The 27,391-nt window shown below is 38.6% G+C and overlaps 1 protein-coding gene across 2 annotated transcripts in view; it reads right to left on the bottom strand.

Moving 5' to 3' along the window:
- Positions 1 to 27,391, bottom strand: part of LOC103148043 (1-phosphatidylinositol 4,5-bisphosphate phosphodiesterase beta-1) — a 178,230-nt gene that overhangs the window by 64,295 nt on the left and 86,544 nt on the right. For both annotated transcript variants that reach the window (XM_007566656.2, XM_007566655.2), the window contains one exon: positions 17,203 to 17,271. In XM_007566656.2, coding sequence (XP_007566718.1) covers positions 17,203 to 17,271 — 69 coding nt within the window. The remainder of the gene's footprint in view (positions 1 to 17,202; positions 17,272 to 27,391) is intronic.

Genomic DNA, 27,391 nt, shown 5'->3' with positions numbered 1-27,391 from the left:
CAGAGAAGAATGGGAAGTTTGAAAAGGAATCCAGAAGTCACCTGGCTTGCTATCAAAGTGTTTCAGTGGACTCAGACGGCTCACGTCTGACAGCCGCTGACAGCTGAGTGTGCAGCCTTGGCAGAAACTCTTAATTCAGACTGTCGCCTCACACAGGAAAACCCTGACGTCTCATTCAGCCAGCTTTGTCACAGAAGAGAAACACATTCTTTAATGGAAGCACAGAGAGACGCCTGACAGCGTCTGATTGCAAATCACGTCCCCCTCAGTAACTAACATATCTGACTGAACTGTCAACCAATGAATGCTGCTGAGACAAGATGGCCAGGATGGACTTTATCTCTTTGTTTGCATGTATCAGTACCAAGGTAAACCCACAGTGAGATCTAACCCCATCATTCGCACTGTTTTGTAAATATGTGTGACTGATTCTTCAAATTGTATTATAATTTAGTTTTTTTAGCAGAAGGAATATCTCCTGCTTTTCTTCTTAAAAAAAAAACAGGCCATTAAATCATGTTTTACACTTTTAATTTATAATTCTGTAAAACACTGATACTGTGAATCTGTGTTTTTATATTCAAAGCCATCACACTATGAGAATCTCATGCCTACTTTAATTCAATCCATCTGTACGTGCAGCTCTACAGCAAATTAGCATTTCAAGATTGTAGCTGGTAGAGCTCCAGAGATCTGTAGGAAATCAGGCTGCCAGCTCACATTAAGACACAAGCTTGGAAGTCAAGGCGTAAAAATAATGAAACAGAGGAGAAAACTGTCATATAGGTGACAATGAATCCCGAAGCTCTTCTGTTCTCGGGAATGCCACCTGCATAAAAAAAAAAAAAAAAGCTGTGACAATGCTTCTTGAGTGCCGCAGCAGACCAAAGGCTTTCTTTACACACACTCAAGCATATGTTCACATAAAAAGCTGCAATTATGTAGGTTTGTGTTCACGGCGATTCGCAGGAGAGAGAATAAACAGAACAAAAGCTGGAGGACGACTCCCACTGCGTGCAAATCTCTTTGAGGGAAAGACGGAGAGACAGGAGGGGGCAAGGAGCAAGCTTGATGAGGTGGAAGAAGTCTACCTGGCATGCACTCTTCCTCTATCTGACTGAGCTCACATGAGGCGGACAGGAAGGGAAAGGCAAAGACAGGAGAGAGCGGACCTCAGACACGCATGCCACACAAACTCCAGCAGGAAAAAAAAATAATCAGCTGCTGCGATTCACAAGTGGAGCGCTCCTCATTAGAACAAGCGCAGAGCAGAACTCGGAGTGCAAGCAGCACACAAGTCAAACAGCCAAAAGAAAAAAGAGAAAACTCTTACTGCTCACTTGGGTTAAATTTTTAATGAGGTATGAAAAGTATAATGTGCAATCAAATCCGGTTATTGCCAGAAAATTGTGAGACCTTTAAAAAGACAGAATGGATGCTGAAGTGAGGGAATGTTTAAAACAGCTATAATGAGTTTCTCCGCAATAAAAGACAAAAACGAGGGGGAAAAAAACTTGAGTTTTTAATTGCGTCTTATCCTTTTTTTTAAATTTGTGTTTTGCTCAAATGTATGTTTTGCACGTCATTTCTTTCACCCACTCTGTCGGATTCAGTGCCATCACTTTGTAAGGTGGACGAACCCCATTCTGTTCAGGCTGTCCAGGGCGCGCCGCTCCATCAGCAGGGGCGCCAAAAACGTCTCCCAGGTGCCAGAAACCGACAGGTATGTAAATATGGCAATTATCCTGTAGTCACACAGAAGCTCTAATTTTGTGAAAGCAGACTTCAGTGAAGGTAGGGGAACGCTAACTGCTGGTGAGATTACATACGGTGCCTACACACGGGGAACGACACATGAATGGCGTTCAAGAAGACGCAGATTCACGCCCACACGAAGACTAATGAACACGCTCGATGCAGAAATAGATATGCAGCAGAAGCAGCCAAGACGCTGGTGAAAAAAAATCCACATTTCTGCTGCCTCGTTTAGCCCTCCGCAGAAAAACAAAATGTTCACACACAGAATGTTATGACACAGAAAACTACTGAAATTCAACATTAGTAGATGAAAACCATTTTTGTGCATCCAAATCTAGAAATTTGCCTGCTGTTACAGGGATCCAATTTTCCCTTTAGAACATCTACTACAATAAGTACATACTCTTTTAACGCTTCTAGAGTTTTGAAGAATCATAAGCACTTTTGTTTATGGCCTAATAAAGAAAAAACAAGACTTAAATCGTAAATCATATTTGGCTTTGACACAAGGATCTTTCCCGGAGAAGTTAAAATAATCCATAATCGACACAACCAGTGTGCATTACAGTTGTCCTGATAAAATCCCTATTATGTTCTTTTTTTTTTTTTTTTTTTACATAATTTGTATCAGTATGCTTACACCTGAGAGAACTTGCGTTCTGGTTAAAGAATCTGTTTTTTCACTGTTTTTAATGACTCTAATAGTGACTCCTAAGACAAAATGATACACAATATTTGATTTATGAGAACAAGATTAGATTTTTGACATTTCTGAGGGACTACCAGCTAATGCTTTTGACAATTGAGCTATTTTTACAGTTGTTAATCATTCTTACCCTGTATTAAAGATAAAAAGCCCTAACTGGAATAATCTGTATATTACAACGCTACACTGGGAAAGTAATGAAGTGATTTAGGTGTACAAAACAGAATTTTCAGAGTTGTGAAGAGAAAAAAAAACACAAACATCTGCACAACAAAGACCAACATCACAGTTTTGAGAAATGAAGCCAGCAGGCTCTGTTTAAAGAGCATCTCTGGCTTGTGTTAATGTTATTGAAACAAGTCAAGTGTCATCACACTCCTCCATCTAAAATACCTTCTATTCTGCTGAGTGTCCTGGAAAAAAAAGGGGCCTTTGCAGCATTTGTTCCTCCCTCTAGGGGCCCTACCACACAGGGGTCATGTAGAGTCAGTCCCATCAGGGAAAATGTACACAGGGAGGTTGGGGAATTAATAATTCATGAGTCCCTTGCGCTTCGGTTCAGCCTTAAGGCTATGAATGTTCTGCCATTGTTGCTGCAGTGACAAGGCGGCATATGTTCTCCCCCTTTCCTCGTTTCTTTGAGCTACACTTCTCCATTTTGCTCCATCTTACCAACAGCACACCATGAGCTGTGCCCTTACTATGCAGAGGACACTAAGCAGATTCCAGACCCAATGACAACTTCAGTAAGTCTGGCCAGAGCCAATTGGGTTTATTTGGAAACATTCCTGCAGGGATCTAGTGGAGGGCTGCGCAGCATCAGGAAGAGTCAGCGTACTGTTTAAAGTAATAGTGGAGCTGAAGAGATGGAGCTGTGCTTCGTCTTTCTGCTGACGGTGAATTTGGAGGTTTCCTCTGACTTGTACTATTGTACACAGTAGTGCAATAAAAGACCAGTAATTAATTTAAGATATATTTCAGTAATGGACAAGTTGATTACCAGTATGAAGATATACAAAGACTCTTTTATCGAGTTATGGTTTTGAAACGGCAAAAAAAACTGTTTATTTCCACGGCCCCTACATTTTAAAGACCTTATAATCACATGAGAAAGAGCCAGAGCGAATAAAATGGTTTATGAATCAAAGAGTGATACAGCACTGACAGTCAGCTGGCTGAAAGAAGACCAGTACATTTTCCCCTTAATTAAAAAAGACAGCAAAAAGCGCAAAGTGTCCCAGTATTCAAGGTATAAAACACAGACTGATAATCATGCAACATTCTGCATAACAAGCACTGAAAAACCATTAAATTCATGAGATCAAGTCTATGTTAAAAATGCAATAAATAAATTCTAGTGACATTAATAGCAAGTAAAATAAACACTATATCATATTTTATAGAAGTAAAAAAAAAATTGTCTTCAGATTATATTAAACAATTTTATTTTAATTTTCAGTTTTATTATAGTACTGTGCAATGTTGGTATTTTCATATAAGTTTATCATAATTTCACACAGATAATTGCACTCATGCAGGCCTGTAATTTCATACAAGCTCATGGATTTTGTTTCCATTACTGGAAACAAAATTGTGTGTTTCCTGGTGTAAAGTTTCATTTTAACAATGTCTGCCAAGCATTTAAAGTGGTAATTATTGTATTGCACTTTCTTCAAAGGACATGAGTGAAAAGGTTAACTTTAATCAAAGCTTTTACATTTCTAAATGGAAATGTGGACATGTGGACTCAGAGGACGACTCGGTGCCATGTTGATCTCCACACATCCTCGGCGTTGTTAAAATGAGACAGTCACTGCAGGCTTTTGTAATATGAAGTTCAATTTACAGAATGACGAGCTGCAATATCACCAGGGCAGATACAACCTCTGCAAGACAACTCAATTTGATTAAATTTAATCCTATTGGCAGCGTACACTTCCGTTCGTAGTTGTTCGACACAGAGGACAAATCCTTCACTCAGAACTTTGACAAAGTCGGCAAATCTCCGAATCTGATTTCTAGTCGCTGTTTTTCTAACAAATCCTGCTGAAATTGTTTTATGTCAGAAACTGACCCGTAGGTATAAAAAAAAGGGCGGTTTAGAAACGCACAAGCCAGCTTACCCACTACGGTTCCACGTACTGGTGAAGACATTTATGATGGGATATGCACTAGCTCTACTAATTTGTCTTCAAAATCCCTGACTAAACATTTGAGAGTCCTAGCTGAGAAATGTGCAGCTGTAATTGTAGTCCTTTGTCTATAGTCATCGTTTAGCCTCTTGCCATCATTAGCTCCCCTGTGACACAAAGAGCCTGCTGTCCCGATATCCTCAGACCATCTGCCAGCCCAGGCCATGCCAGCCGCAAACCAACCAGCCACCTTCCACCCTCACATAATGCTCCATTTGGTGTGGCATCTGTGTGCTCCACTGATGCGCCAACAAGGACTTACTGAATGTTTAAACAAGCCTTTGGATATTTTTACGACACTCAAGTGGTCACTTTATCTGTGGTCACTTTATCTGTGGTCTGCGTTTGGGGGAAATCCTGTCGTGACGACGCATTCCATGTTGAAGAATCTGCCATGTCTCATTGGTCACGATGCTGGGAGTGATCTTTGATAAAATATGATTATATTATGTGTTATATGTGTTTGTTCTCTGTGAGACACAAGAGAGACTCATGGCACCAGTCTGAAAGTCTCGAGAAGCCGACATGGTCATTCTTTGGTGCGTTCCCTTATAGAAGTGCCTTGGGGAAAGTCATTTTGTTGTGAGAAATAGTTTCTCACACGGTGGAATAAAATGCTTTCACTCCTATTTCTCAGTTTCACTGATATACATGGAAATAGTTGGTCTAGTACTGGATAATGGAACAGATGCCGACAAAAAAAGGAAAAAAAGAAACACTAAAGAGAGAAAAGAAAAATCCTTTTTGGCGTGTTGGCTTTTCTGAACAAAATAGGAGCTTAAATTTGCAGGAAGTAATCATGTTTTTTTCCCCCCTTTCTTTACAAAAGAAAGCTGTCAGACTTTCTGCAAAGTGCTACATTTCAGATAAAGAATCTTCAGTCTTTCAGCTTCCAAAACACGTGCTGTCCACAATGGAAATGGAGCTATTCCAACAAAACAAATGGCTGCACAAAAAACTGCCAGAGCTTTCAAGAAAAAAAAAAAAGAAGAAAAAAAACATCCCCAGAAAGTAAAATCACTCAGAAGAAAAACAACCCAGCATTGAAGTTCTTGGACTCAAAACTTACTTAACTCGTTATTTAACTAGTTTTAAAATGAGAAATTCACAAAAAAAGGCAAATGGTTTTCCACCTTCGCTTACCGTGGACCTCCAGAGAGGAAATAGTTCAAGAGAGTTTTGTGGTCTCTGGGGCAGCAGCGTTAAAAGCCAGACATTTTCTTTACAAACCCTTTTGAGATTTACTATTGAAAACCAATTAAGTCTTTGGCATGCTAATGTGGTTGGAAGGGACTGTTGGTGGGAGTGAGAAAGGTCACCTGTCGCTATACGTCTTGGAACCAGAGAGGTTCTTTCTAATTACACACACGCACATTCCTTCACATTTGTGGGTAAAGCCAGACAATTATTATACAAGAACTCCTTCCCATGTGTGCTACATCTAAAAGTCTGACTTGTGTGATTGATGAAGTTAGGGAATGACCTGTGCGACAGAGGCAGCAATTAAAAATATTCCCCCAAGCTCCTTTCTCATCTCTTCCACAGTTCATTATCTGTGCACATATCTGAAATTCAGAGATGGAAGATAAGAGTATAGACGAAACCGTGGCAAAGATATTGATCATTGCAATTAAATCTGAACAAATTAGAGGGGAAAAGAACGAGAGTAACTCGTTTTTGCTTGCAATACTACGTTATCTGCCATTGAAGTCTGGTTTTTAAAAAACAATGAGATATTTGCAATTTTACTGGTTGCAAATATTCTTTCATTAAAGCTGCCTTAATAGTATTCGTAATCATTGCCAGAATAATTTAGATTAAAATTCTCGGATAAAGATTTGAATCGTTTCAGTTGTTTGCTTCTCAACACTACTAACATCTAGAGATTATGTTTGGAAACATGAGACAAAATGGAAATGAAAAAGTTCAGTCTGGAGAGGGCTGGAGAGTTACACAGACCTGCATAATAATGATCCAGAGTGACCAGTGGTTTTTGTGGGGAGAAGCTGGAGTACCCAGAAAGAACCCAGGCACACGTGGAGAGAGCATGCAAAGTCTCTGCAGAAAGACTGCAATGAACTAAACCCAGGCAATGAACTAAACCCTGTTGCCATGCAACAGTGGTCGCACCCAGGATAGAAAAATATAATAATGCACATAGTTAGTCACATGACATTTTCTTTAAATTTCTGCCTAGTTTTATAAGCATAGCTTGCTAAAATCACAATTCACAATATTTGAAGTTTTTTTTTATTATTATTATTCTAATTTTCCTTAAACCAAGAAGTTTACCTCTAACAGCTAATGATAATAAAATTATCTGAAAGAAACTCCAATTAAAAATGTACATTTGACCTCTTTAAAAATGACTTTAAACCTAAAAGATTCAGGGGAGATGCCGTTTAATTAGATGAAAAAATGACAACATTACAGAGTATCGAAGGAACATTTCTTTCTGCTCCTTTAAGGGCGAACCTTTGGGCACAAACCCACTTTTAAACTCTTTCTAATACTCTCCTTAGACAAGACGCCTGCCGAGTAATTCCCTAAAAATACTCCACCTGATCCCAAACACATCGGCAGCTCAGACAGAACAACTCCCACACATATTTATATTGTCACACTGAAATCACATTTTTCCAATGAAAACTCAATTCCGCTGTAAAATTTACAGTGTTCAAATGTCCTACATGACTAATGATCAGTTCCTTCATATGTACTAGATGAAAACCCTGAATCATAACATCTTTTTTTTTTATCATCAATAAATCCATCAAATGTCAATAACTTTAACTTTTGTATACTGTCAATCTTATTTGATTTTTCTCAATGCTAATATTTACTGATGTGCAGCAGCTGCTGAAAATTTTAACCTGTTCAAGGATGGCTGACAAATTCATTTTGATTTTAGATGTCAGTGCATAAAAGATCCTGAGATGACATAAACGTTTACGTAGAAACAAAGAGTGTAGAGATTTGTACACGAGTTCGTCTTAGAGGTTAATCTTCTCTTTTCGAAGGAAGAGCTCCCTTTTTCCTCTAGTTAGCTCCCATAAGATCAGGTCCAACAACACAACAGACTATGCTGTGAATAATGATGCGCCCACTGTTGTTTTGGTGTAATTTTATCGGCTGTTATTACAGAGGGATAATTATCCAACATAATTACATTGATTGACCTTTTGAGAAGCTCATTTAAAATCAGGTCCTCTCAGTCACAATGTGGCCATAATAAAAACCAACAGCACAGAGCTGAGAGTGTTATTTATCAAAAGTTTGTAAGGTTAAATCACTTGGCATTCACATAATCAATTAGGAGCCCCACCTGACTTAGAAAACACTCAGTTGTTCAATATATTGATGATGATCGAACTGCATGGAAGAACAGTCGCATCGAGACCAGTCAATGAAATGTCCCCCAAATGCCACTGATGGTGTATTTTTAGAATATCAGCTGTCTGAAGACAAGACCACACAAATGAATGGTAAGATTAATGTCTGCTCTAGTCTGCAGGACTGACAACCCAAAGAGATAACTAACCTAACTTATCTGAGGTTTGTTAAAATGAAAGGAACCGTGTTTGAACCTGGTGACTAGAATGAATAATAACAAAACAACATGACCGGGTTTGTTCCATCTAGACACCGAGTGTGGACCGAAATGTTCCTGCCACCTGGAATTTAACGAAGCATGGATTTATGTCTGTATTAGTTTTTTTTATGAAACAAAACGCCGACTTTCAACTGGCATCAAACTTCACGGGCTAGTCTGAGAGCTGCTGCCTTTGCTGGTTCTTATTTGATCAGCTCCTCTTCCACTGGGATGACTGTTTGCTGGGTTAACAAAATGTCACATCTGATTTCACTGCAGGCATCAAGTGACTTGAAGAAGGGTGCCAAGTCCCACTAGAACAGACTGACGCCAGCATGGTGACTAAAGAAAAGAACGACGGCGTGCCAGGAGCCCAAAAGACCGGCGCTGCATTTGTTTAAACCCTAATATTGCACAGCTATGTTCAATAATCGACTATGTGAGCTGATAGATGCTCAAAGAAAAATAAAAAAATGAATCATTTAATTGTAAATAAAACTTTTTTTGTGTGTGAAAATAAAAATGCACTCTAAGATCATGTAAATTATTGCATATAAGGTGTTTGTTCAATAATGATCCCCCAGAAACATCTAAGGCCTTCACACACACACAGCTGCAGTTAAATTACACACATGTAATCTCTTTACTAATTTGTTTCACTTCTGAAGACAGCTACATGCCTTGGTTTTTATTTGGGGGTATCAGAGTGAAGGAGACTGAACTGTGTATCATTTCTGTTCCACTTTGAAAGGCATTTCTTTTCTATTAGAGGCAGCCAGAGTGCAGAGTTGGAAAAAGAATTCTCAATGTGGTTAACAAAGACAAAATCAAACACACTTGTGAGAAAATCTTAAAATTACCTCTCATTTCTGGATGTTACTGCACATTTGTAAGGTTATACATTTTTTTTTTTTAAATCAATGCAAAACAAAGAATACAGATTTGCAGAAGACTTCTTTCCATGCTGCTTCTGGAGTTTTTACAGTAAATATCTGGCTTCATATGTGATACCAGCCTCCTTTTTGATCCTCCTCAACTCTATTTCAACTGCTCATTCATTCAGTCAAGATTTTGCTCATTCATCTTGATCCACCAGCTCACTGTTGTGTTTTGCTGGGAACAGAACAGCTCCTTCAGAGGTCCAAAGAGAGGCTGCAGACGTCGCCTTCGATTTCTCAGTGGGTGATAATGAGATGGCCTGCTTCACACTTGGGGGAATTCATCTGTGTGTGGGAATTACCTATGTAATTGACTGAAGAATCAAACCCAAACCCATCAGGCTCCATCACGTTCGCCGCTTCTTTTCTTCTTTGCAACATTGCCTCTGCTCTTATCCTCTGCTCACCGGGAGCCGACATCAATCCGTGAAGCTGATCAATTTCCTGCCCATGGCTGATGACGAATGGATGCAGTTTCTTTAATGAAAGTCCATCAGTCAATGTGCCCGTTTACTTTAATCACCTCTTACCACAACCTGCCATTTGCCCTGTGGCCAGACCCGCAGATGGAAACGATGGCAAAGAGCGATTATATCCAATCTCTTCTTCACATATTGGCACCGACTGAACTAACTCGTGTGTCAGATTGAAAGTGACAGACTAACTATGAAGCAGTAAAGACAGCCAAATGGGATGAGACGATACATATTTTTATAATGCGACGCAAGCTTGTGATAGTGACCCTCACCGCCAAGAGACGTAAGTAGGGTTGTGTCTGTGCCGCCTCGTGTGTGGTTAGAGCAGAGCATGCAGACTTGCAAACTCTCAGAACGTTTAGTGTGTTTATCTCCTAAAGTGTTTCGTGGCTAAACACACAAGTTGAAAAACAACAAATGATCTATTATTCATTCATATCCCCCACAATTTCTTTCCCTCGTCATAACCTTGGTGGCCTTAAAGTCTTAATATTTTTTTATATCTTAATATGATTTTAATTTAAGCAGCCACCAATATTTTCTCATCTTAAAAACTGTATTCATTGGCTAATGTTGTATTTGTTGCACTTCTGATAAAAAAAAAAAAAAAAAAAAAAATGGACGGATGGCTTTCTTTAAAGAATCGTTTAAAAATTTAATATCACAGTGTTTACCATAGGGAACATTTGTAAAAGGCTTCTTACAAAATATAATAATTACACTGAGTTACCTTGTAATTATTTATGAAGATAAAGAGAAGCAAGCATGTTCAAACTAAGGTGTACAAATATTTGAAATATAAAAGTGTACAGAAACAGAAAATTTGCGGCATAAGAAAAAAGTTATCTAACATTCAAAAAAAGATGTGCATATTTGTGCACAGAGAACAGCAACACTATTTACAAGAAATGTAAAAACTATGCAAATATCAGCAAGGTTGTGCAAACAACAGCAGCAATGTTACTTGGAATTAGAAAAACATGGATAACAGCAAACATGGAAACACTTATTGAGTTTGTTGGAAGCAGCAATGGGTCTAAAGTCTAACAGCTGTGGGGAGGAAGGTTGTGCGATGATGACGCTCTTTTTTACACCTAGGATGCAGAAGTCTGCCACTAAAAATGGAGAAGGGGGAGGAGAAGAGCAACCCTCATTACTCCTCTATTGAGTACTAGAGGAATTAACTAATCTTAAACATAGTATTGGTAGAGGAAATGCTATAGAATCTCTTTAATTTTTTTTTTGTAGACTCAAACTGATGTTGATGAGCATTAACCAAAAGTCTATCCAAAACTCAGCAAAGAAAACATGACACAACATGACCGGAAACACGGAACCTGAACCAGGCTGTTGCTGAATGCATCTGAATTGACTAGATCCTTTTGCCAAACCTGTTTTCCAATTAATTATTGAAATTAAACCAAGATACAGACTTCTATCAGGGATATCAACAGTTCTAGAAAGTATTATGTTATCTACTAGCTTGCTATGCAGGAAACTCTTTTTAAATCTAAATAGATGCCTACTACTCATTAGTTTAGCCTTCATTAAGACAAAACTATCTCTTGCTGTTGTTGCTTATATTTATCTGATTTTTAACAGGAAGAACCCAATGCCTTGAATAATATTATATCTGTTTTATTGAAAATGGTTCTGGCTGTCAGATATTTTTTTCTTTGGTTGTGTTTTAACATTTAAGACAGTCCTAATACAAATATAAAGATAACCTCATCACTGCCGGTAGAATGGATCTTATATAACTGTGTGTCTGCTGTGTGAATGACACCAGGGACTGAACTGGTAGATGTGACAGTGGGAAGGTTTACATTTATATTAGTGCTACACATTACACTACATTTTTGGCATATACTGAAAATAACACCGTCACCAGATAGCTTTATGCACATGCACAGATACAGAGAACAGTAAATCAATTGTCATCTGAGTGGCTGGTCTGTAATATGGCCCTAATGGATTTGGTAAAAATCCATCATATCGTATAATTTGGCATCAGCAGCACAGGCATAATTTTATAGCAAGAGGAAAAAAAGGCTTGTTTTTTTTTTTCTTCTTATGACAGGCTGTTGCAAAGCATATCTCCCCTTTTCCCTATCAACTACACAACAACGCTCATTTTTTCACACATTTTCATGCAGTTTGAATTTTTTTTTTTTACAGTGCGGTCTTGTCCAGGGTCACACAGAGGACCTGCCCACTCTTTAAATCAATGAATATGAGAGGCTGTGATTGTTGCAGCTGAGGCTCGTGCTGTGACCCTCTTCCCGGTCAATACACACTGGACTGATTAGATGATGGAATAAACAGGCACACAGAGAGCTTTGTGAATCTTAAAAACACAAAACAAAGATTAAAAGCATTCATGTGCTCGTTATTGAACATGAAAAGGAAAATAATTATTTGATCTTGTTGCAAAACACGGGTCTCTGAGAGGTCGACGGTCCAAAAAGGAAATGCCAGGACAACGCCGTTTCACCGTTGCATGGTTACTGCGAGTATGTTTTAATCACTATTCAAACATTTGATAAAAACAGCTGCTTTGGATGTGAAATGAATCGGCCTGTTAGCTGCAAACCCGACAGAAGCTTTTTGTATTTTCAGTAAACTCCCTGGTACTTGTGGTGGATTGAGCTTTAGTTGGCTGGCCATACAGAGCAGGAGTGATAAAGACTTGCTGGCCTCTCCCAGATCCTGTTACATTCTCAGGGACACACAAGCTGCTCTCTGTTAAGAAGCAACCCTTGCTGTTGTAAGGTTAGACTGCAACAAAGGTAGCAGCTACTTTCTCTCACCTCACAGTCAGAGACGAAGGAAACTAACAGCTTATTAGAGGAGGAGGCTTTCCTGCGTGGCATGGCATGCGTCTTTAAAAAGGAATAAAGAACGGCATTACTCATTTTGGATGTTTTTAAGTTTTTCTTCAAAGAAAGCACTTTTCGTCCTTATTTGCTCAACAGTTTTTCACCAGAACTTAATTTCTAGAAAGATTCGACTTTACGCTAACCAGTTTTTATATTTGTCTGCACTGTGTGGGGTGAAAATCTGAGCTGTCAATGTATTTTACCAGTAATGCTAAGAGGGTACTTCCTCCTACTGCAGAGTTTTTACTGATCTTAAAACTTGGAGGTAAAGTATTAGTCCTATGCCCCCATGCAATTAGCATAAATGTGTGCCCTAAAGAACTACTGTACCCAAGATATTCAAATGTTTATTGTCTTTTTATCCTCAATTCATGCAGCAGAACGTCTCCTGAAAGCAGAAGGGTAACAATACCCTCACACATGTGTAAAATACCACACTGAGATAGCAAAGCTAAGCTAGCTCTAATGTAAGAAGTTCATAAAAGCTCGGAGATGTACTTTATGGTTAGTGCTCAAGAGAAGGGAACATGTTGTGCAGGAACAGACTAATTTGTTGATTTAATGTAACGTCACATAACCTCTCGGGCATTTGCAGACTTTTATGAGCTCTCACCCTGACTTTAACATTATGGCCTGAAATCATTTGGAAAATACAGAGGAGATGCAACAACAGCTTTTCTAAGATCAATGCTAAAGGTTTCTATTTCTGGCATTAAAATCAACACACTGTTAAAAGCTGCCAGTATGGAGGTGCTAATAGAAAACTTCTTTAATTGGCTACTTTAGTGAGAGTGTAATTAGTTGACAGAAAGGTGCTTAATTAAGATTTTCATGTCCTAAAAAGCTAACATCAAAAACCAAATTTTCAGCATTTTTTGGAATATTTTCTGTCAACACTTTGCGTCTACATGAAATTAATGACGGGTGGTGCTGTGCTTTGATCAACCAACGTAAGCATGTGTGATTTATTTAGGAAGCTATCAAATATAAAGCTCCTCTCTTTTTGAAACTGGCTTTTTTATCAGTCTTATTGAAGACAGAGGGAGGACACATGCTAATTAGCAGCCACAGCCACTGCTTTGTTAAACAAAGAACTCCAATTTTCTCCCAATTTATTATTTTCCCCAGCCCACATATTTCTGCTCCCCGTGTAGGATGCGCTTCTGGAAGCGTAATCGGAATGGGAATAACAGCGAGCATTTCCTGCCGCGGAGTGCGTTTGCGTCGTTTGCCCGTCTTCAGGTGGCGAACGCATGAATCACAACGGAGCCGGAGCAGCCGGTGGGCAGGGTGGCGGGAGTTCATGTGAGGTCAGGCGAGATTTTCACACACTGCGACAAGCCAGTGAACACACTAGTGCATTCCAAAGCGCGATGGTGCTCAGGCAGAAATTCGGATGTTGCTCAAAAATAATACGTGACGACTTGAGCCTCTGGAGACGAAGCTCCAGAAGACAGAAGATCGATATAAAGAGATGTAAACAAAGCAAGCCTTTTCATGTGGAGCTCATTTCAGGTTCATCTGTTGGTAATAACGGTGCCCAAGTCTGGCGGCAGTCAGCTGAGACACAGGACCCTCGAGAGGCACAATAAAAGCACTTCTGAAGCTTTCTGTCGACATGCCATCATAAGTCAAACCTCTCATCTCGCTCCAGTGAGTGTGGTCCTTTTCTTTAATTTGCATAAATAAATGAATGCTGCTACAGCAGCTCCTAAGTGAAATCAGAGAGAAGCAGATGGTGACAACAGAGCAGGGGAAAGAAAAAAAAGCTCCAGTCTCTTAGTTTCTAATTTGTCTATTTTTTTTTTATTTCAGCAGCCTTTTCTATGCCTAATATCTGTTTTTATTGGAAGGAATGGGTAATCATTTTCTCTTTCTTTCTATCTATACTATTTTTGCTGCTTTGTAATTTAATATTTGGGATATTTGACAAATTGGGAGAGTGTTAGCTTGGCAGATGTGAATAATTAGGGATAATCTACAATACGATTTTTATTCAGCTCAAGAATGAATTGGGTAAGTCAGCAATTTGTAATCTTTGCCATATGGTTAAAAATAAAGAGAAAACAACAAAGGTGTAAGAGGGTCCAAACTGGAAAATGGAGTCTGTATCTTTTCTTCCTAAATGACACTTTGGACACCAGGACAGTTTATGTCAAACTGACTTGTTGCAGAAAAAAAGAGATTTTCCTTTTAACTGTTGCAGTTTCATCTTATGAAGTCAGCAGTCAGAGCACTATATATAATATAAATGAGATGCAATGTTTTTGTTTTTCAACCATATTTTTAAATATCTATGCCTATATCTATATCTGTGCTTTTTCTGACACTAGTGGCTTCTATTTGCAGAAGAAAAGAAATAAATAGGCAGAGAAAAAAGGGGAGAGACAAGTAGCAAAGTTCCTACCATCAGATCTGATTTAAGGCCCCACTTCTATGTGCTGATGATGATGATGATGATGGTGTCTTTGGTCTGTTAACTAAAAAACTGAATAATCACAGGACTCTGTCAAAGTCCCTGATTTAGGCCTCTGGCCGAGAAACTGACGAGTTGTTCAAGGGAAAGTCATGTGAAGATAAACATTGTCCGTGCTCCTCAGCTGCCAAACAAATCTGTTCCAGTTCTGTTTCCAAATGACTGACTGAAGCTCTGCAGTCCTCATTAGTGTGTCTCTGATGAAAGCTAAAAGCTGTAGCATGGAATTGACAATGATGTTAAGAAGGAGACTCATTCTTTTACGGTACTTGTTACTCCTGCAATACAAGTGTGAAGTTCAGCAAAGCTGGATAATGTGCACCTATGTGACGACCAGTGAGAGCATTAGGGTAAGATATTGATGGAAGATGAGTGAAGTGGTTTATTGTGCCTCTGTATCTACTGGAAGTAATGATTCTAGGTCTTCTAGAGAAATCACAATCTTGAAAAAAAAAAAGCAGAAATGAAATAAGTTAAGCTTACCTTCAAAATATCTTAAGTTACTGTGATATTTGTGCATCTTCTAGTGTCTTAAATTTCACTGTTTCACTTTTCTAATATGTAATATTGTACAACTAATAGGACCCACTTCAAAAGGAAAATGTGTAAAGGGGTCAGTCTCTCCAGTAATCCTCTCACAACCTTCATTTTAACATGATTTTTAAGAAGTGTGAAGGAGATGTTTAAAAAAAAAACATGAAAGTGTGCCATATGTGTCTCACTCACATCTGTTTTTGACCTCACATAATCTCTTTGTGTCCGTCCTTCATTCCTATAATCCTTCCTATAGCCTTCTGCTGAACCGGCACCCAAAGGAAAAATCTCTCAGCCTTTGCTTTGACTCTTTTGAAATTGCCTTCATCTTCAACAATCTCCTCAAAAGCCCCCCTTTTCTTCCCCCTCCTCCTCTCATGAACTCCTGAGACACTGTCTCATCGGTGCTCCCATTTCAATGGGTCCACAACTGCTTCATCTCCTAGTAATGGATTTCCAATGCTTCGACAGTGAAACATGTCACATGGTCATGCCTTCTCTCTTGCAGTATCTCTCTGTAAGCTGTTTAGAAATGCATGAATCTTCTCATTCCCTCAAACTTCCCTTTCACAAGGTGCTTTCCGATCAACCTCCACTCACCTCACTTTCATGCAGAGTCAACCTTATAAAGCTGCTGCCATCCAGACTCAACCTATGAATGCAACATCCAAAAGCTTTCTGCAACTTCATTTTTTGGGAGGTGGGGATTAAGTGTTGTGAATTGTCATGCTACGCCTCTACAAAATGGGTTTGTATAGGTTTGTGGTACTTACCATCTACACACAAAGCTATGGACATAGCGGGAAGATTCAAAATGTATTTATTTTTTTCATTATGCACTCCAGGATGTCACAATCTTTAGTTTCATTTCAACACCACCACCAGCAGAGTAGCGCTATTTCCTGATTTAAACCAGGAGCTCCTTGTTGAATATCAGTTATTCCATCCGCTTGAACCTATTTGAGTCTCATCTTCTTATAACTCTTTGCTAGATATAGATGCAGACAGTGTGTGATTCATGGTCAGACTGACACCTACACATGAAATTCATTTTCTCTGCAAAAATAACCATGTTAACAATGTGGTTTCACAGGGAGACATTGGAAAAAAGTTTTAATCTCTACACCATCATCACTGTAACATTTGCACCCCTGATAAAGAAATCTGCAAAAGTCTTAAAATAAGTGGTTGTTATGGCGACTGTGCAACTTGAAGATGCCATTTTTTGCTTCAGTTTGTAAGGGGGAGCTTTGGAGAGCTACTCACTGGCAAGATATATTGAGATTTTCATGTACCTTTGTTTTTTAAAAAAAAAAAAAAGATTTAATTGTTTTTAAGTTTTTAATTAATGCTCTATAATAGAAGTTTATGTTGGTACCTATTTTCCCACACTAATAAAATGGCATTTTCACTTGTCTTTCCTATTTTGTCCTTCAGAAAAGAAGAACAATTACATCTCAATAGATGTAATCAAACTGCTTGTTTTTTCTAAAACTTTCATTGTGCAGCCATCTTACTACACTGAAGGATTGGTCAATTTTGAAGGCTTTTTACAAAGGGTTTTTGGGGTTATTTTTCTGGCTTTATTTAGTAGTTTAGTGCAAAACAAAAATACACAGACATGGTAAACAACAGAAATCATTTATCTTACCTTTGGTGTTTTAGTGCACTTTCCATTTCTGGCATCTTTTATGTACGTAATATCCAGCAGGTCTGTATCCTGAAAAGCAGCAGAAAACAGATTTATACTTTAAATACGGATTTTTAAAGGTTTCAAAGCTGTTTTAGAGTAAAAGGAAAATGTAATATGTATTAACGATACTATGGATGGTTGAAATGATTTGAGGAACCCTTCTCAAATTCACCAACCACCTGTGCATGGTGTCCGTGATATTAGCGTGTCCGTGCATAAGTAAAGAAGGCGGTTGTATTAATCACATAGCTTCAAAATCCTAGGACATATGACAGGAATTCAGTGAAGACAGACACTGCTCAGCAAATGCATAAAACAAAAATAGAATAAGCTTCCCAAGTTCTGCAAATACTCCCAAGTGCAGATACAATGACGTGCAATAAATATTCCCGTTAACTATGCAGAAATATAGATAGATGCAAAATATTTTAAACAAACAATGTTCAGCTGCATGAGGCTTTGATGTAGCAACAGCTTGGTTGGACTCAGCTGTGCGAGTGGTTGTTGACACTCGAACCTTAACGAAGTCCGCTTTAAACATAAACCATAAGATGAAATTAAGAAAGGTCACTCATGGTCCCATCTTGGGCCCTCTGAAGCCTCGCTCTTTCATCTCTCAGAGTTTCTTAAGGACCCTTCTCACACAGCTTTTCAAAGAAACAAACCCTGGTCCACTGCAGTAGTTAAGAGTTAAATAACTTCCATATTATTTAAAAATAACTTTTTAAGCAGGTGGCTTTTTGTTGGGAAAGCAGTGTGTCTCTTGTTTTGATCTACACAACTTTTTTTTCTCCAATACATTTTTAGCTGACGACAAGTCAGGTTTCCATTTTTCATCTCAACATTGACCCCACATGTAATTAAATTACATATTTTAAAGCAATGTACTAATAAAAGATAGTCTTACCATTCTCTCACATTAAATAAGACTAAATCTTTCCTGCCACTTTAGACCACTACTTGTTTTAAATTTGGTCCTTAGCAACACTGGTGCACAATTTATTGCATTGGGATAATGGTTTTGAACGAACTCGAGCTTTAACTTTAATTTGAAGACTATCCCTCCATAAATTAGCTACCAAGCTTTGAAAGAATAAATGTTAATATCTCTTTTAATGCACCATTGATCTATCTATTCAGCCATACTCTAAATTTGTTGGCATTTTTTTCTGGCACTGAAAATACCCAAAGTGCAACCGCCCTGACTGCAGTGTGTACCTTCCTTCTGTAACCACTTCCTAAATCAGTCTGAATTATCATAGTCTCCATCTCTCCAAAAGGAAACCAGGACATGAGGTGGAAAATTAACCAGAGTCAACCATGAGTTCCCTTAGCATTATCTGACGAGTCAAGAGCCAATGGAGGGGCGCCTGACTCTATTTCAAGCCACAACATGTTTATCTGATCAACTGTGTGAGGTGGGTGGAAAATTGCACCTGACCATACTTCCTTATCTGCAGATGCATATATAGTGCGAGTCCTCAGCACATAAGTTCACGTTTCTATCTTTTTCACATATGAAAGTGCCTGGAAGATATGAAAAACACAAATAGTTGCAGGTATAACAAACGTCACTTAATCCTTTTTCTTGTTACAATATCACAAATATAATAAATCCTGAAGTAATATTGAATAACTGTGAATTATTATTATTTTTTATCTGCACAACAGACATACAGAGGCAACAAGGTTTCTCAGGAAAAGTTTCCAGTTGGCCCATTTTAGATGCAGATATTTAAGATGATGTGAATATTTGCTTCAAATGATGCGATGTACAAGCTCTCCCTTTACTGCAGCATGTTTAGCATCAATTAATCTGTTCCCATTTGACCAGAAAGAGCCTTTGAGTCAAAGGTTAACACCTACACTGGGCCTGCCTTTGAAGTCTCTTTAGAGAGATGAAGCTCCACAGGGGGTCTTGGTGCAACCGTGGAGCTTCAGGAAGTATCTTGCTGATAGAGTTGTTTTTTTGTGCTTTCTAGCCCTGCAGAGTTAACACAGCCTTTAATCTGGCTAAACGTCATCTGTTAGCCTCTAAAGTTGACTTAAAAAAAACGGTAAACAGCCTGTATGGGTCACAAGCATCTTATGTGGGTGACCACAATTATATTCTTTGCACCATTTCCAGGATATCAAGCTCTGATTTTTGATTAAGGGTGTGAACTCTCACTGATGTCATTAAAAACTGAATCTTTTTACTTTGTAGTAGGGTAATTAAAGCCAAACTTGATTAAAATCAAACAAGTTCAAACTTTGATTCTCGGAGATGGATTTATTATTATTTTGTTTTCCAATTTCTTGGACATGTGTTCTTTATGTTTTCACTGAAGTCATCTCTATTCATCACTCTCCCTCTTGTGGCACGGTCTCTGATTTCCTTCCAGCTCTCTGGGCCTTTCTGTGTGCAACAAAAACTGTGAGCGCAGTTCGAAAGCCTATTAAGAACCACGGCACGTCCAAGAAGCGAAGCAAGGCCAGCGGGGAGAGAAACAACAGAAATTAATGAACATGCTTAACCTGCACTGGCCTTAGGCGCTGTTTTCTACGCCTGTTTGTGTCTGCAGCGGTACGCACCGTTTGCAACGAGCTTCCTCCGAAAATGAAACGCACAACAAGTGGCAAGACCGTTTCCACTGACCCGTTTTGAGACAGAACGTTCCTTCTATTCGAACTCTTTGTGTATGTTTTCTCTTCGTCGGCATGAATGTCATACTAATTTTTTTTTTTACTTTAAAATACTGCATTTTTTTTTTTGTCTTTGAGGAAGGAACAACTTAATGAACAGACATGGACCTTTAATGCGCACAAGATTAAAATTTTCGGCTAAAATATGCACACACACAAATTACAGTGAAACCGTATACACTTTGTAGTCATTAACACAAGCCAGGCATGACTCACATTTAATTTTTTTTGTACTCTTCTCATCAGAATTTGCCAAGCTCATTAAATTGGTTGGTTTTCTGGCATAGACAAAGCTTTTAAGAAGGGCTGTGGTCAGTGCTATTCCAGAAACTTATTGTTATTACAGTATCTATTCCAGAGACACTGTTGATGTGCATATGAGGTCATTTTCATGCTGAAAAACACCCAAGTGTGTCCAAGCATGTAACCATAGCTGTCCCACATGGATGTCAAGCTGCCTCACTATACTGTACAACATTATGAACCGAGAGGGAGAACAAACCCTGGCTCCAACATCGACAGATTAAATCTTGATTAAATCTTAGTCTTAAAAGTTTCAGCTCTCTCCATGGACAAGCAGCTGCACTGCGGATGAAGGTGAGAGGAAAATTAAGCTATTTAACCACAATGAGAGGATGCAGGGCCACTGTATCATTTATCTGGCACGGTGGTGGCAGCATAATGCTACAGAACTGATTTGCTGCCAATGATGCTGGTGAATTGGGCAGAGCAAGGGAAATATTAAATTGAGAGGACTACCTCCAAATTTTCTAGAGTCACTTCAATTCAATAACTAGATTGTTGGAACTTGTCTACTGATTGTCTACTGGAGCAAGGATCCCAAAAACATACACATACAGCAAAAGTTGTAAAATAGATATAATTAGATCAAAACAGACAGTTTCTTTACAATTTGCTGAAGAGTGTTGAACCAAACAGCAGTGAGGGTGTATGTTGATATTTGAGCTTAAATTAAACATTTTGAAATGAAATGAAATGAAATGAAATTTTATTCGAACATGATACAAATATAAAATAAAATAGTGCACAGTAACAAGAAGTGCATAAGAAAGAAGAGAAAATACAGATTTTTTTGTTTCAGTTAACATATCATGCTCAAAATTTTGACCTTGTTAAAAGTATTCATATTTTTTCTGAAAAACGAACCGAATCTAAAGAAATTTGGTGTAATTTATTTGTCTCCATGCAAAAACTACAGCCGATCACTTTACATAAATCTTGTCTGACAATATACAGTGGTCGTGCAAGCTTGATAGTTGGATGACAGAAGGTTTATCAGCCCTATGAAGCTAAAATTGTTCACAGCTTTACTGGTACAAGTGGTGAGTGCATGAACTGATGGTACAGAAAAGGGTAGAAAACGTCAAGAAAACATGGGGTGGAAGTCTAAGATTTAGAGAATTATACCAGAAAAGTAGGGAGGATGACATCTACAGGTCAGCTTGCTCATTTGCCAACAGCAAGCCTGACAGCCTGCAGGTTCAGAATGTGCTGAACAGAGATCTAAAGCTCTGCCGAGAAAAGAATCAGACAAGACACAAATGCAGCAAGGGCAGAAGGAAGGCAAAGGTGAAAATACGTACAGAAAATAAAGGGTTAGATGTCTGCTCCAGAGTCGGTGAGCCCAACAGTACACACAGCTGTCACACCGCCTGATGTCAAAACATAGCAAATCAATGTGCATCGCTTTAATTGCATTTCTAATTAAAAAAACGTTATTATCCATCAGCTGATGAATGTTCAGGCCTTGAATTAAATAAATGCACTAACTACTTTATGCAAACTGGTATAACATGAAGAGGACCCCTAATGCCCTCATGCTGTGGCTGGGAACATAACTTGTAAATGAATTATTCAGACAGGGACTGCGTTACACAGGCAAGAATATATCCTACAACCATATTTCAATATAGATTCTTTTCACAGCTTCTTAGTCAAAAGGTCAAAAGATCCTTGCCATGGAAGTGACGCCCGTTATCATAAACAGAGCTATTACTTTTATATAACAAAAGACACTAAAGCTGTGCAGGTGCTGTGCCCATCTCTGTAAGTGGTCCTCCACTGACACTCAGCTGCCTGGAAACATCCTGTTATGAGGGGAAGTGGCTCATGGAGAGTTGTACTTGAACTTGTTTAAGAGTTGCATCCTCTCTGCTACACCACTCATAGGTTCCTATAGAAGTGGGCTTTGCAAACTTTATGGTCAGAGATCAAAATGTGATTTCTGGGTGAGGCTAAAAGTCCCAGAACCCTGGGGATGAGCAAATCTTTTTATTATATTTGTTTACAGCTCACAAGCAAAGCAAAAATGGTGCTTGCCTGAGCTGTTTAGTAGTGACTCAAAGCTGCTCTTATTTCTGGCAGGAAAATGCAATGAGAACTCTTAACTTTCTAAGAAATTTGAACTTAAAATTGACCACCATTTTCATTCCTCAACATATAAAAGTGTATTGCTTTGCAAAAAAAAAAGAAGAGAACATAAATAAGTAAATAAATTGAACTTAAAGAGCAGCAAGACCAAGTAATAGCTAAACAACTGAGGTAAACCAAGAAATAAATAAGTTAAGAACAGCTTACGTGAGTTGTATATTTCTTTAAACAGGACATATTATTTAGTAAATTCCATTTTTATCTTCAATAATTCCATGCACTACAAAATAAACGCCAATGCCTTCTGCACATAAAAGTGGCAAAGACAGTGGATGGATGGTTTAAAAATTAACCCCAATTCATTGGGAATTTAATAATTTTGTAAAGCTCCCCAAAACACCCATCACTTATCCCTAAGGATTTTGTTATAAAAGTTTTACATGAAAGGAATGAAAAAAGTTATTCTCATAAAACACAAACTGTCTACACAATGTAACGTGATCCACAGTTGTTTAATAAATCTATTATAATTTGCAGACAAACAACAGTAACAAGTACGAGGGTTTTCTTTTCCCTTGTCCTTTTATTTCTTCAAAGTTTCTGGACGTTGTTCTTTGCTCAGGTAACCAACACACGGTTAACTCTGTGTCACAAAGCCGTTGTAATGTTTCAGCATTTTTATGTCAAATTCCACGATTCAGCTCAGTTTCTGCACCGTCAGCTGGGTTTGGATTGACATGCTGTTCAGAGCGGACCCAGACCAAAGTCTTGACTTTGAGAAATGCTGCAATAGAGCAACTCCAACAACCTGTCAGTGATAAAGTTACATACCTGATGTGCTTGAGTAAAACAGACGAAAGAGCATCTATCTTGTTTACTTTAAATGTCCTCTATTTTGCCTCAGGTTTTGGTTTCCTGACTTTTGAAAAAAAAAAAATATGTACTGCTTTTTATTTTCAGGTAGGGAATATGTGCTGTATTCAGACTATGTACATGTGAAAGCAATGAGACATCACAAGCCAGTTTTATCTGCCTCTGCTGATTCTGTGACATTTAAAGAGGTGGGAAAGGAAAGCTGCTACTGTCTTATTAAAAGAAAACAGAACTCCCATAATCTTAAGCAACCTTAAGCATAAGGCAATGATCAAGAGCAATGTGCATTTAGCATAAATATGCTTTTTTTTACCTGCTTCTACTTATAGTTGTACAATACAAAAAGTCTCTTTCCTTGGAAGGATTTTCAGTTTAAGTTTTAGCTTTTACATCACACTTTTTTTTCTTAAGAGGCTTTTAAAAATTCATATCCTTGATTTCCTTCTATTGACAAAATATTAAGATGACATTTCATCTACAAGAAGAGCTACTAACTTGACTGTATGAAAATAAGTCAGCTTTGTTCTGAATATTGTAGCTGCAAGTACTTGTGGGAGTTATCAATGTCCCTTTAATGGTTGACTGTTTTGTGTGTAAAATGCTAAAGTAATTTAATCAAAAAGGAACACTGTGACTCATTTTCATAATATCTTGACAATTTAAAAAGCTTTTACTGTGTCTCTCACTTGGATCCGTCAGGGTCATTTCATTTAACTTGAACTGTTTCGACCTAGAAACAGTTATGCAGCTTAATAATCATCCTGATTCTTGTTTTCAATAGCTTATGATTCTGAAGTAATTGGAAATGGTTTCTTAGCAAAAATAGACATTTGTGATGTTAAAAGATCATTATCGGCAAATTTAAATAGAAGTGCTAATAAAAGTATTCATTGAATGTTTTTTGTTTTTTTTCCCAGCCAATCACAAAGCTCGATCAATCAATTGTCACTATTACTACATTTGGGCATTGTCTGATATAGGCACAGTGCATAATCTCAAAAGTGTGGAGAGCAATCCCATGAATGCAATGATATTAATATTTGACTAATATGGATGCAGTCTTACAACCTTAACGTACTTTAACAAAATTTTATGTCACAGATCATCACGACGTCATTCATAACTGTGAATTGATTTAAAATGTTTAACACTGAGAAGCCAGAAATCTCTGGAGAATAGCTCAAACTCAGTCAGAGAGTGTTTGAAGAGGAATTTGTAAGGTTTTTCTATAAGAATCAGGTCTGGACTTCGACTGGGCCATTTTAACACCCATAAATGCTTTGATGTAAATCATTTCCTTGTAGCTGTGGTTGTGTGCGCAAGGTTGCTGTCCTTTTGGAGGAAAACCTGCGACAAAGATCTCGAGCCTTTTGTGGCATCTGCCATAAACTTCCAGTGCAGTTCCCACAGACAAGCCTCCCCTCAACGTGATGCAGCTACCAAAATGCATTCACTTAAAGGAACAACGTGTTCATTGAGGCTATGCAGCTTTTGTTTTCCACAACGCAGTGACATAAAAGTTTGATTTTGGTCTAACCTCGCAAGAACACCTCCATCCAAATGTTTGTTCTGTCTTCCACATATTAAGGATTTCATTCAACAATGACTTTCTTCTTGCCACTCTTTCATAAAGGTTAGATTTCTCGGTTGTTGTTCCATCTCAAGCTGTGGAGATGGGATGTGGGAGCCGCCATATTGTGCCGCATTCTTTCTATGTTGGATAATTGATTGAACCGCGCTTTGCATGATGTACTTGGGAAATGTTTTGTAACCAAACCCTGGTTTATAGAACTGCATCCCGATTCAGTCTTTCGTCTGATTTGGTCTTCATGATGCTGTATGTTCACTAAACCTCTGAAGCCAAACGTTATAGGAGTATGAATACTTTTGTTTGAGTTTTTGGTTTTTAAATGTAGTGTACCATATAGTGCTTTCAAGTCAAGTTAGACAGGGAGAAGAATAAAAATGTATGTAGTGAAGACTGTTCTTTCACTGCCTGTGTGTGTACCCTCAAACTCTAACAAACCACATTTCAGGCATTTTTCATGTATTAATATTCCCCAGAACAGATTTATAAAAAATATTAAAATATTTTTTCACCACATCTCCATTGTTTCTACTGTCACATCATATCCTGTTATTTAACAGCAGCACACTAGTTGTTAGCGGGAAACAAAGGCAGCGCACACTGCTATGCCACTCATTCGCTTCATCAGCAAGAGAATCTTCATTTACAGACAGCAGAAATAATGAGGTTATTAGAAAATTTATCTTGGTGGAATTGCAGCAACTCAGTTCCATTACAGTCTAATTGTTAAGAAACTTGCATATAAATGTAGATTAAATTTTGCCGTTCTATGATGTGGTTCAGTGCAGATAAAAAGACTTGGGTAGAAAATAAGGCATGGAAAGGTAGGCTCGCTTGACTTTGCTAATCAGTTTGAGCTTTTACTTTCTTAAGAGAGATGAGAACAGGACAAAGAGATTAGGGGTCAGAAGAAATGAAGACCAAAATGAGAAAACCTGGAGAGGAGGGACTGAAAAGGGGAATGGTAGAAATAACAGAGAGGCTGAGCAAAACAAGAGCATGGCCACAGCTGATAATGGCTATCAGCAGCCAACACGCTCCGCAAAACAAACCAGCGTGAAGATAAAGGCTGCAGGAATCTTTGTTCCATCCATAAGAGTACAAATTCCCGCTCTCACACACACATTCACCTTGGTAGGTATGCTTGAACTGCACATACACACACACACACACACACACACCCACACACACAGATCCCACCTTATCTCCATCATTAATCTGCAGTGTCCTCAGTGCTCAGTCACTGGAAACACCTGAAGACTGAGAGCGATGATGTGAGCGGCTCCTGGGCTCGCTCTGGTCACACTTTTCCTTACTTACCAATCAAATCTTGGACACACACTTGTATGCGCAGTGATGGATGGAGTGTACTGAGGTGCGCGGGATGGATTGTGCTCCTCTGACAGATAAAACTGGGAACAAGAGTGGGACGACAAAGAAAGCAAAGCCGTTTGATTCATCTGCCCGTCATCGCTCGCTGTTCTCTCCTGTCCAGCCTTTGTTATGATTTTAGCTGGATTTTGGCTTCCTCCTCCTTCCATGGGTTCCATCATATTGTTTGTCACATTTCTGCTTCCACTGTCTTTGAACGTTTGCCTCTCTTCCTCATTTGGCTCACCTTTCCTCTTCATGGATACGTACCTGCTCAGCTTCTTCTCATTTTCTCTCCCTCCTGTCTTCTCACATCTTAACAGCAACTTTCTAGTCTGCAGATGGCAGTTTAGATAACACACACACATACACACGATTTCTCCCTCCATCTCCCTCCGTCAGTCTCCAGTGCATCGTTTAATTCTGCTCCTCATCTCCTCGGCATCCTCAAGGCACAACGGGGGACGCTCTTATCTGCTGCAGTGGAACAAACATCTGACATCCCACCTCCCCGGTTCAATAGTGGGTGACACATGCAGGAATGTATAAGCTGAAAATACATGCACAAAGTCCCCAGAGAAAATCAATCAGAATAATTGAATAACAGATCAGATACAAACACAGTAGGTCCTCATGTAGGCCGTTTCATTCATAAGTGCTGAAGCAGTTTCTACTTTGTTTCTTTCATTATAAAAAAAAACAAAAACAAAAAAAAAACAAAAAAAAAAACAGAAGATCCTGGTGGCATCTGCACAGCGTAGCCTGATCTTTCTTCCTATACCTGAATATTTTACTCTCCACAGTAAAAGATCACAAATAAATGAAAATGTCCAGATATTTGTAATTCTACCACATATATAGTCACTCTATAAGCTGAAAGTGAGCAATGTGTCAATGTGTTGCTCTGCTCGAATCCAGTGGCATGTACAGTACAGTGTTGGCTCTCATCCTTCATGTAACCTCATTTAGATGTGTTTTAAGTGCAAAATGCAGGGCCTTTGAAGTCAGGACAAAAGCAGGCTGCTTAAAAAAATGCATTCCTATTTTCTTTCTACAGGCAAATCTGTCTGTCTTTCTCTTTCTCTCTGCGACTCTTAAACATTTTTCTTCTGATCCTTCCCTTCTCCTTGCACTTGCCTTTTCTCTTTTTTAAATCACACTGCTGGAAGGATAAAGACAGAGAGCAGAAGATAGCGCGTTGACTCAGTGAAAAGAAATAAGACATTTCTTACAGCACCA

Source organism: Poecilia formosa, unplaced genomic scaffold (assembly GCF_000485575.1).
Source record: "Poecilia formosa unplaced genomic scaffold, Poecilia_formosa-5.1.2 Scaffold196, whole genome shotgun sequence".
Lineage (NCBI taxonomy): Eukaryota > Metazoa > Chordata > Actinopteri > Cyprinodontiformes > Poeciliidae > Poecilia > Poecilia formosa.
This window is presented reverse-complemented; position numbering and strand designations above follow the sequence as displayed.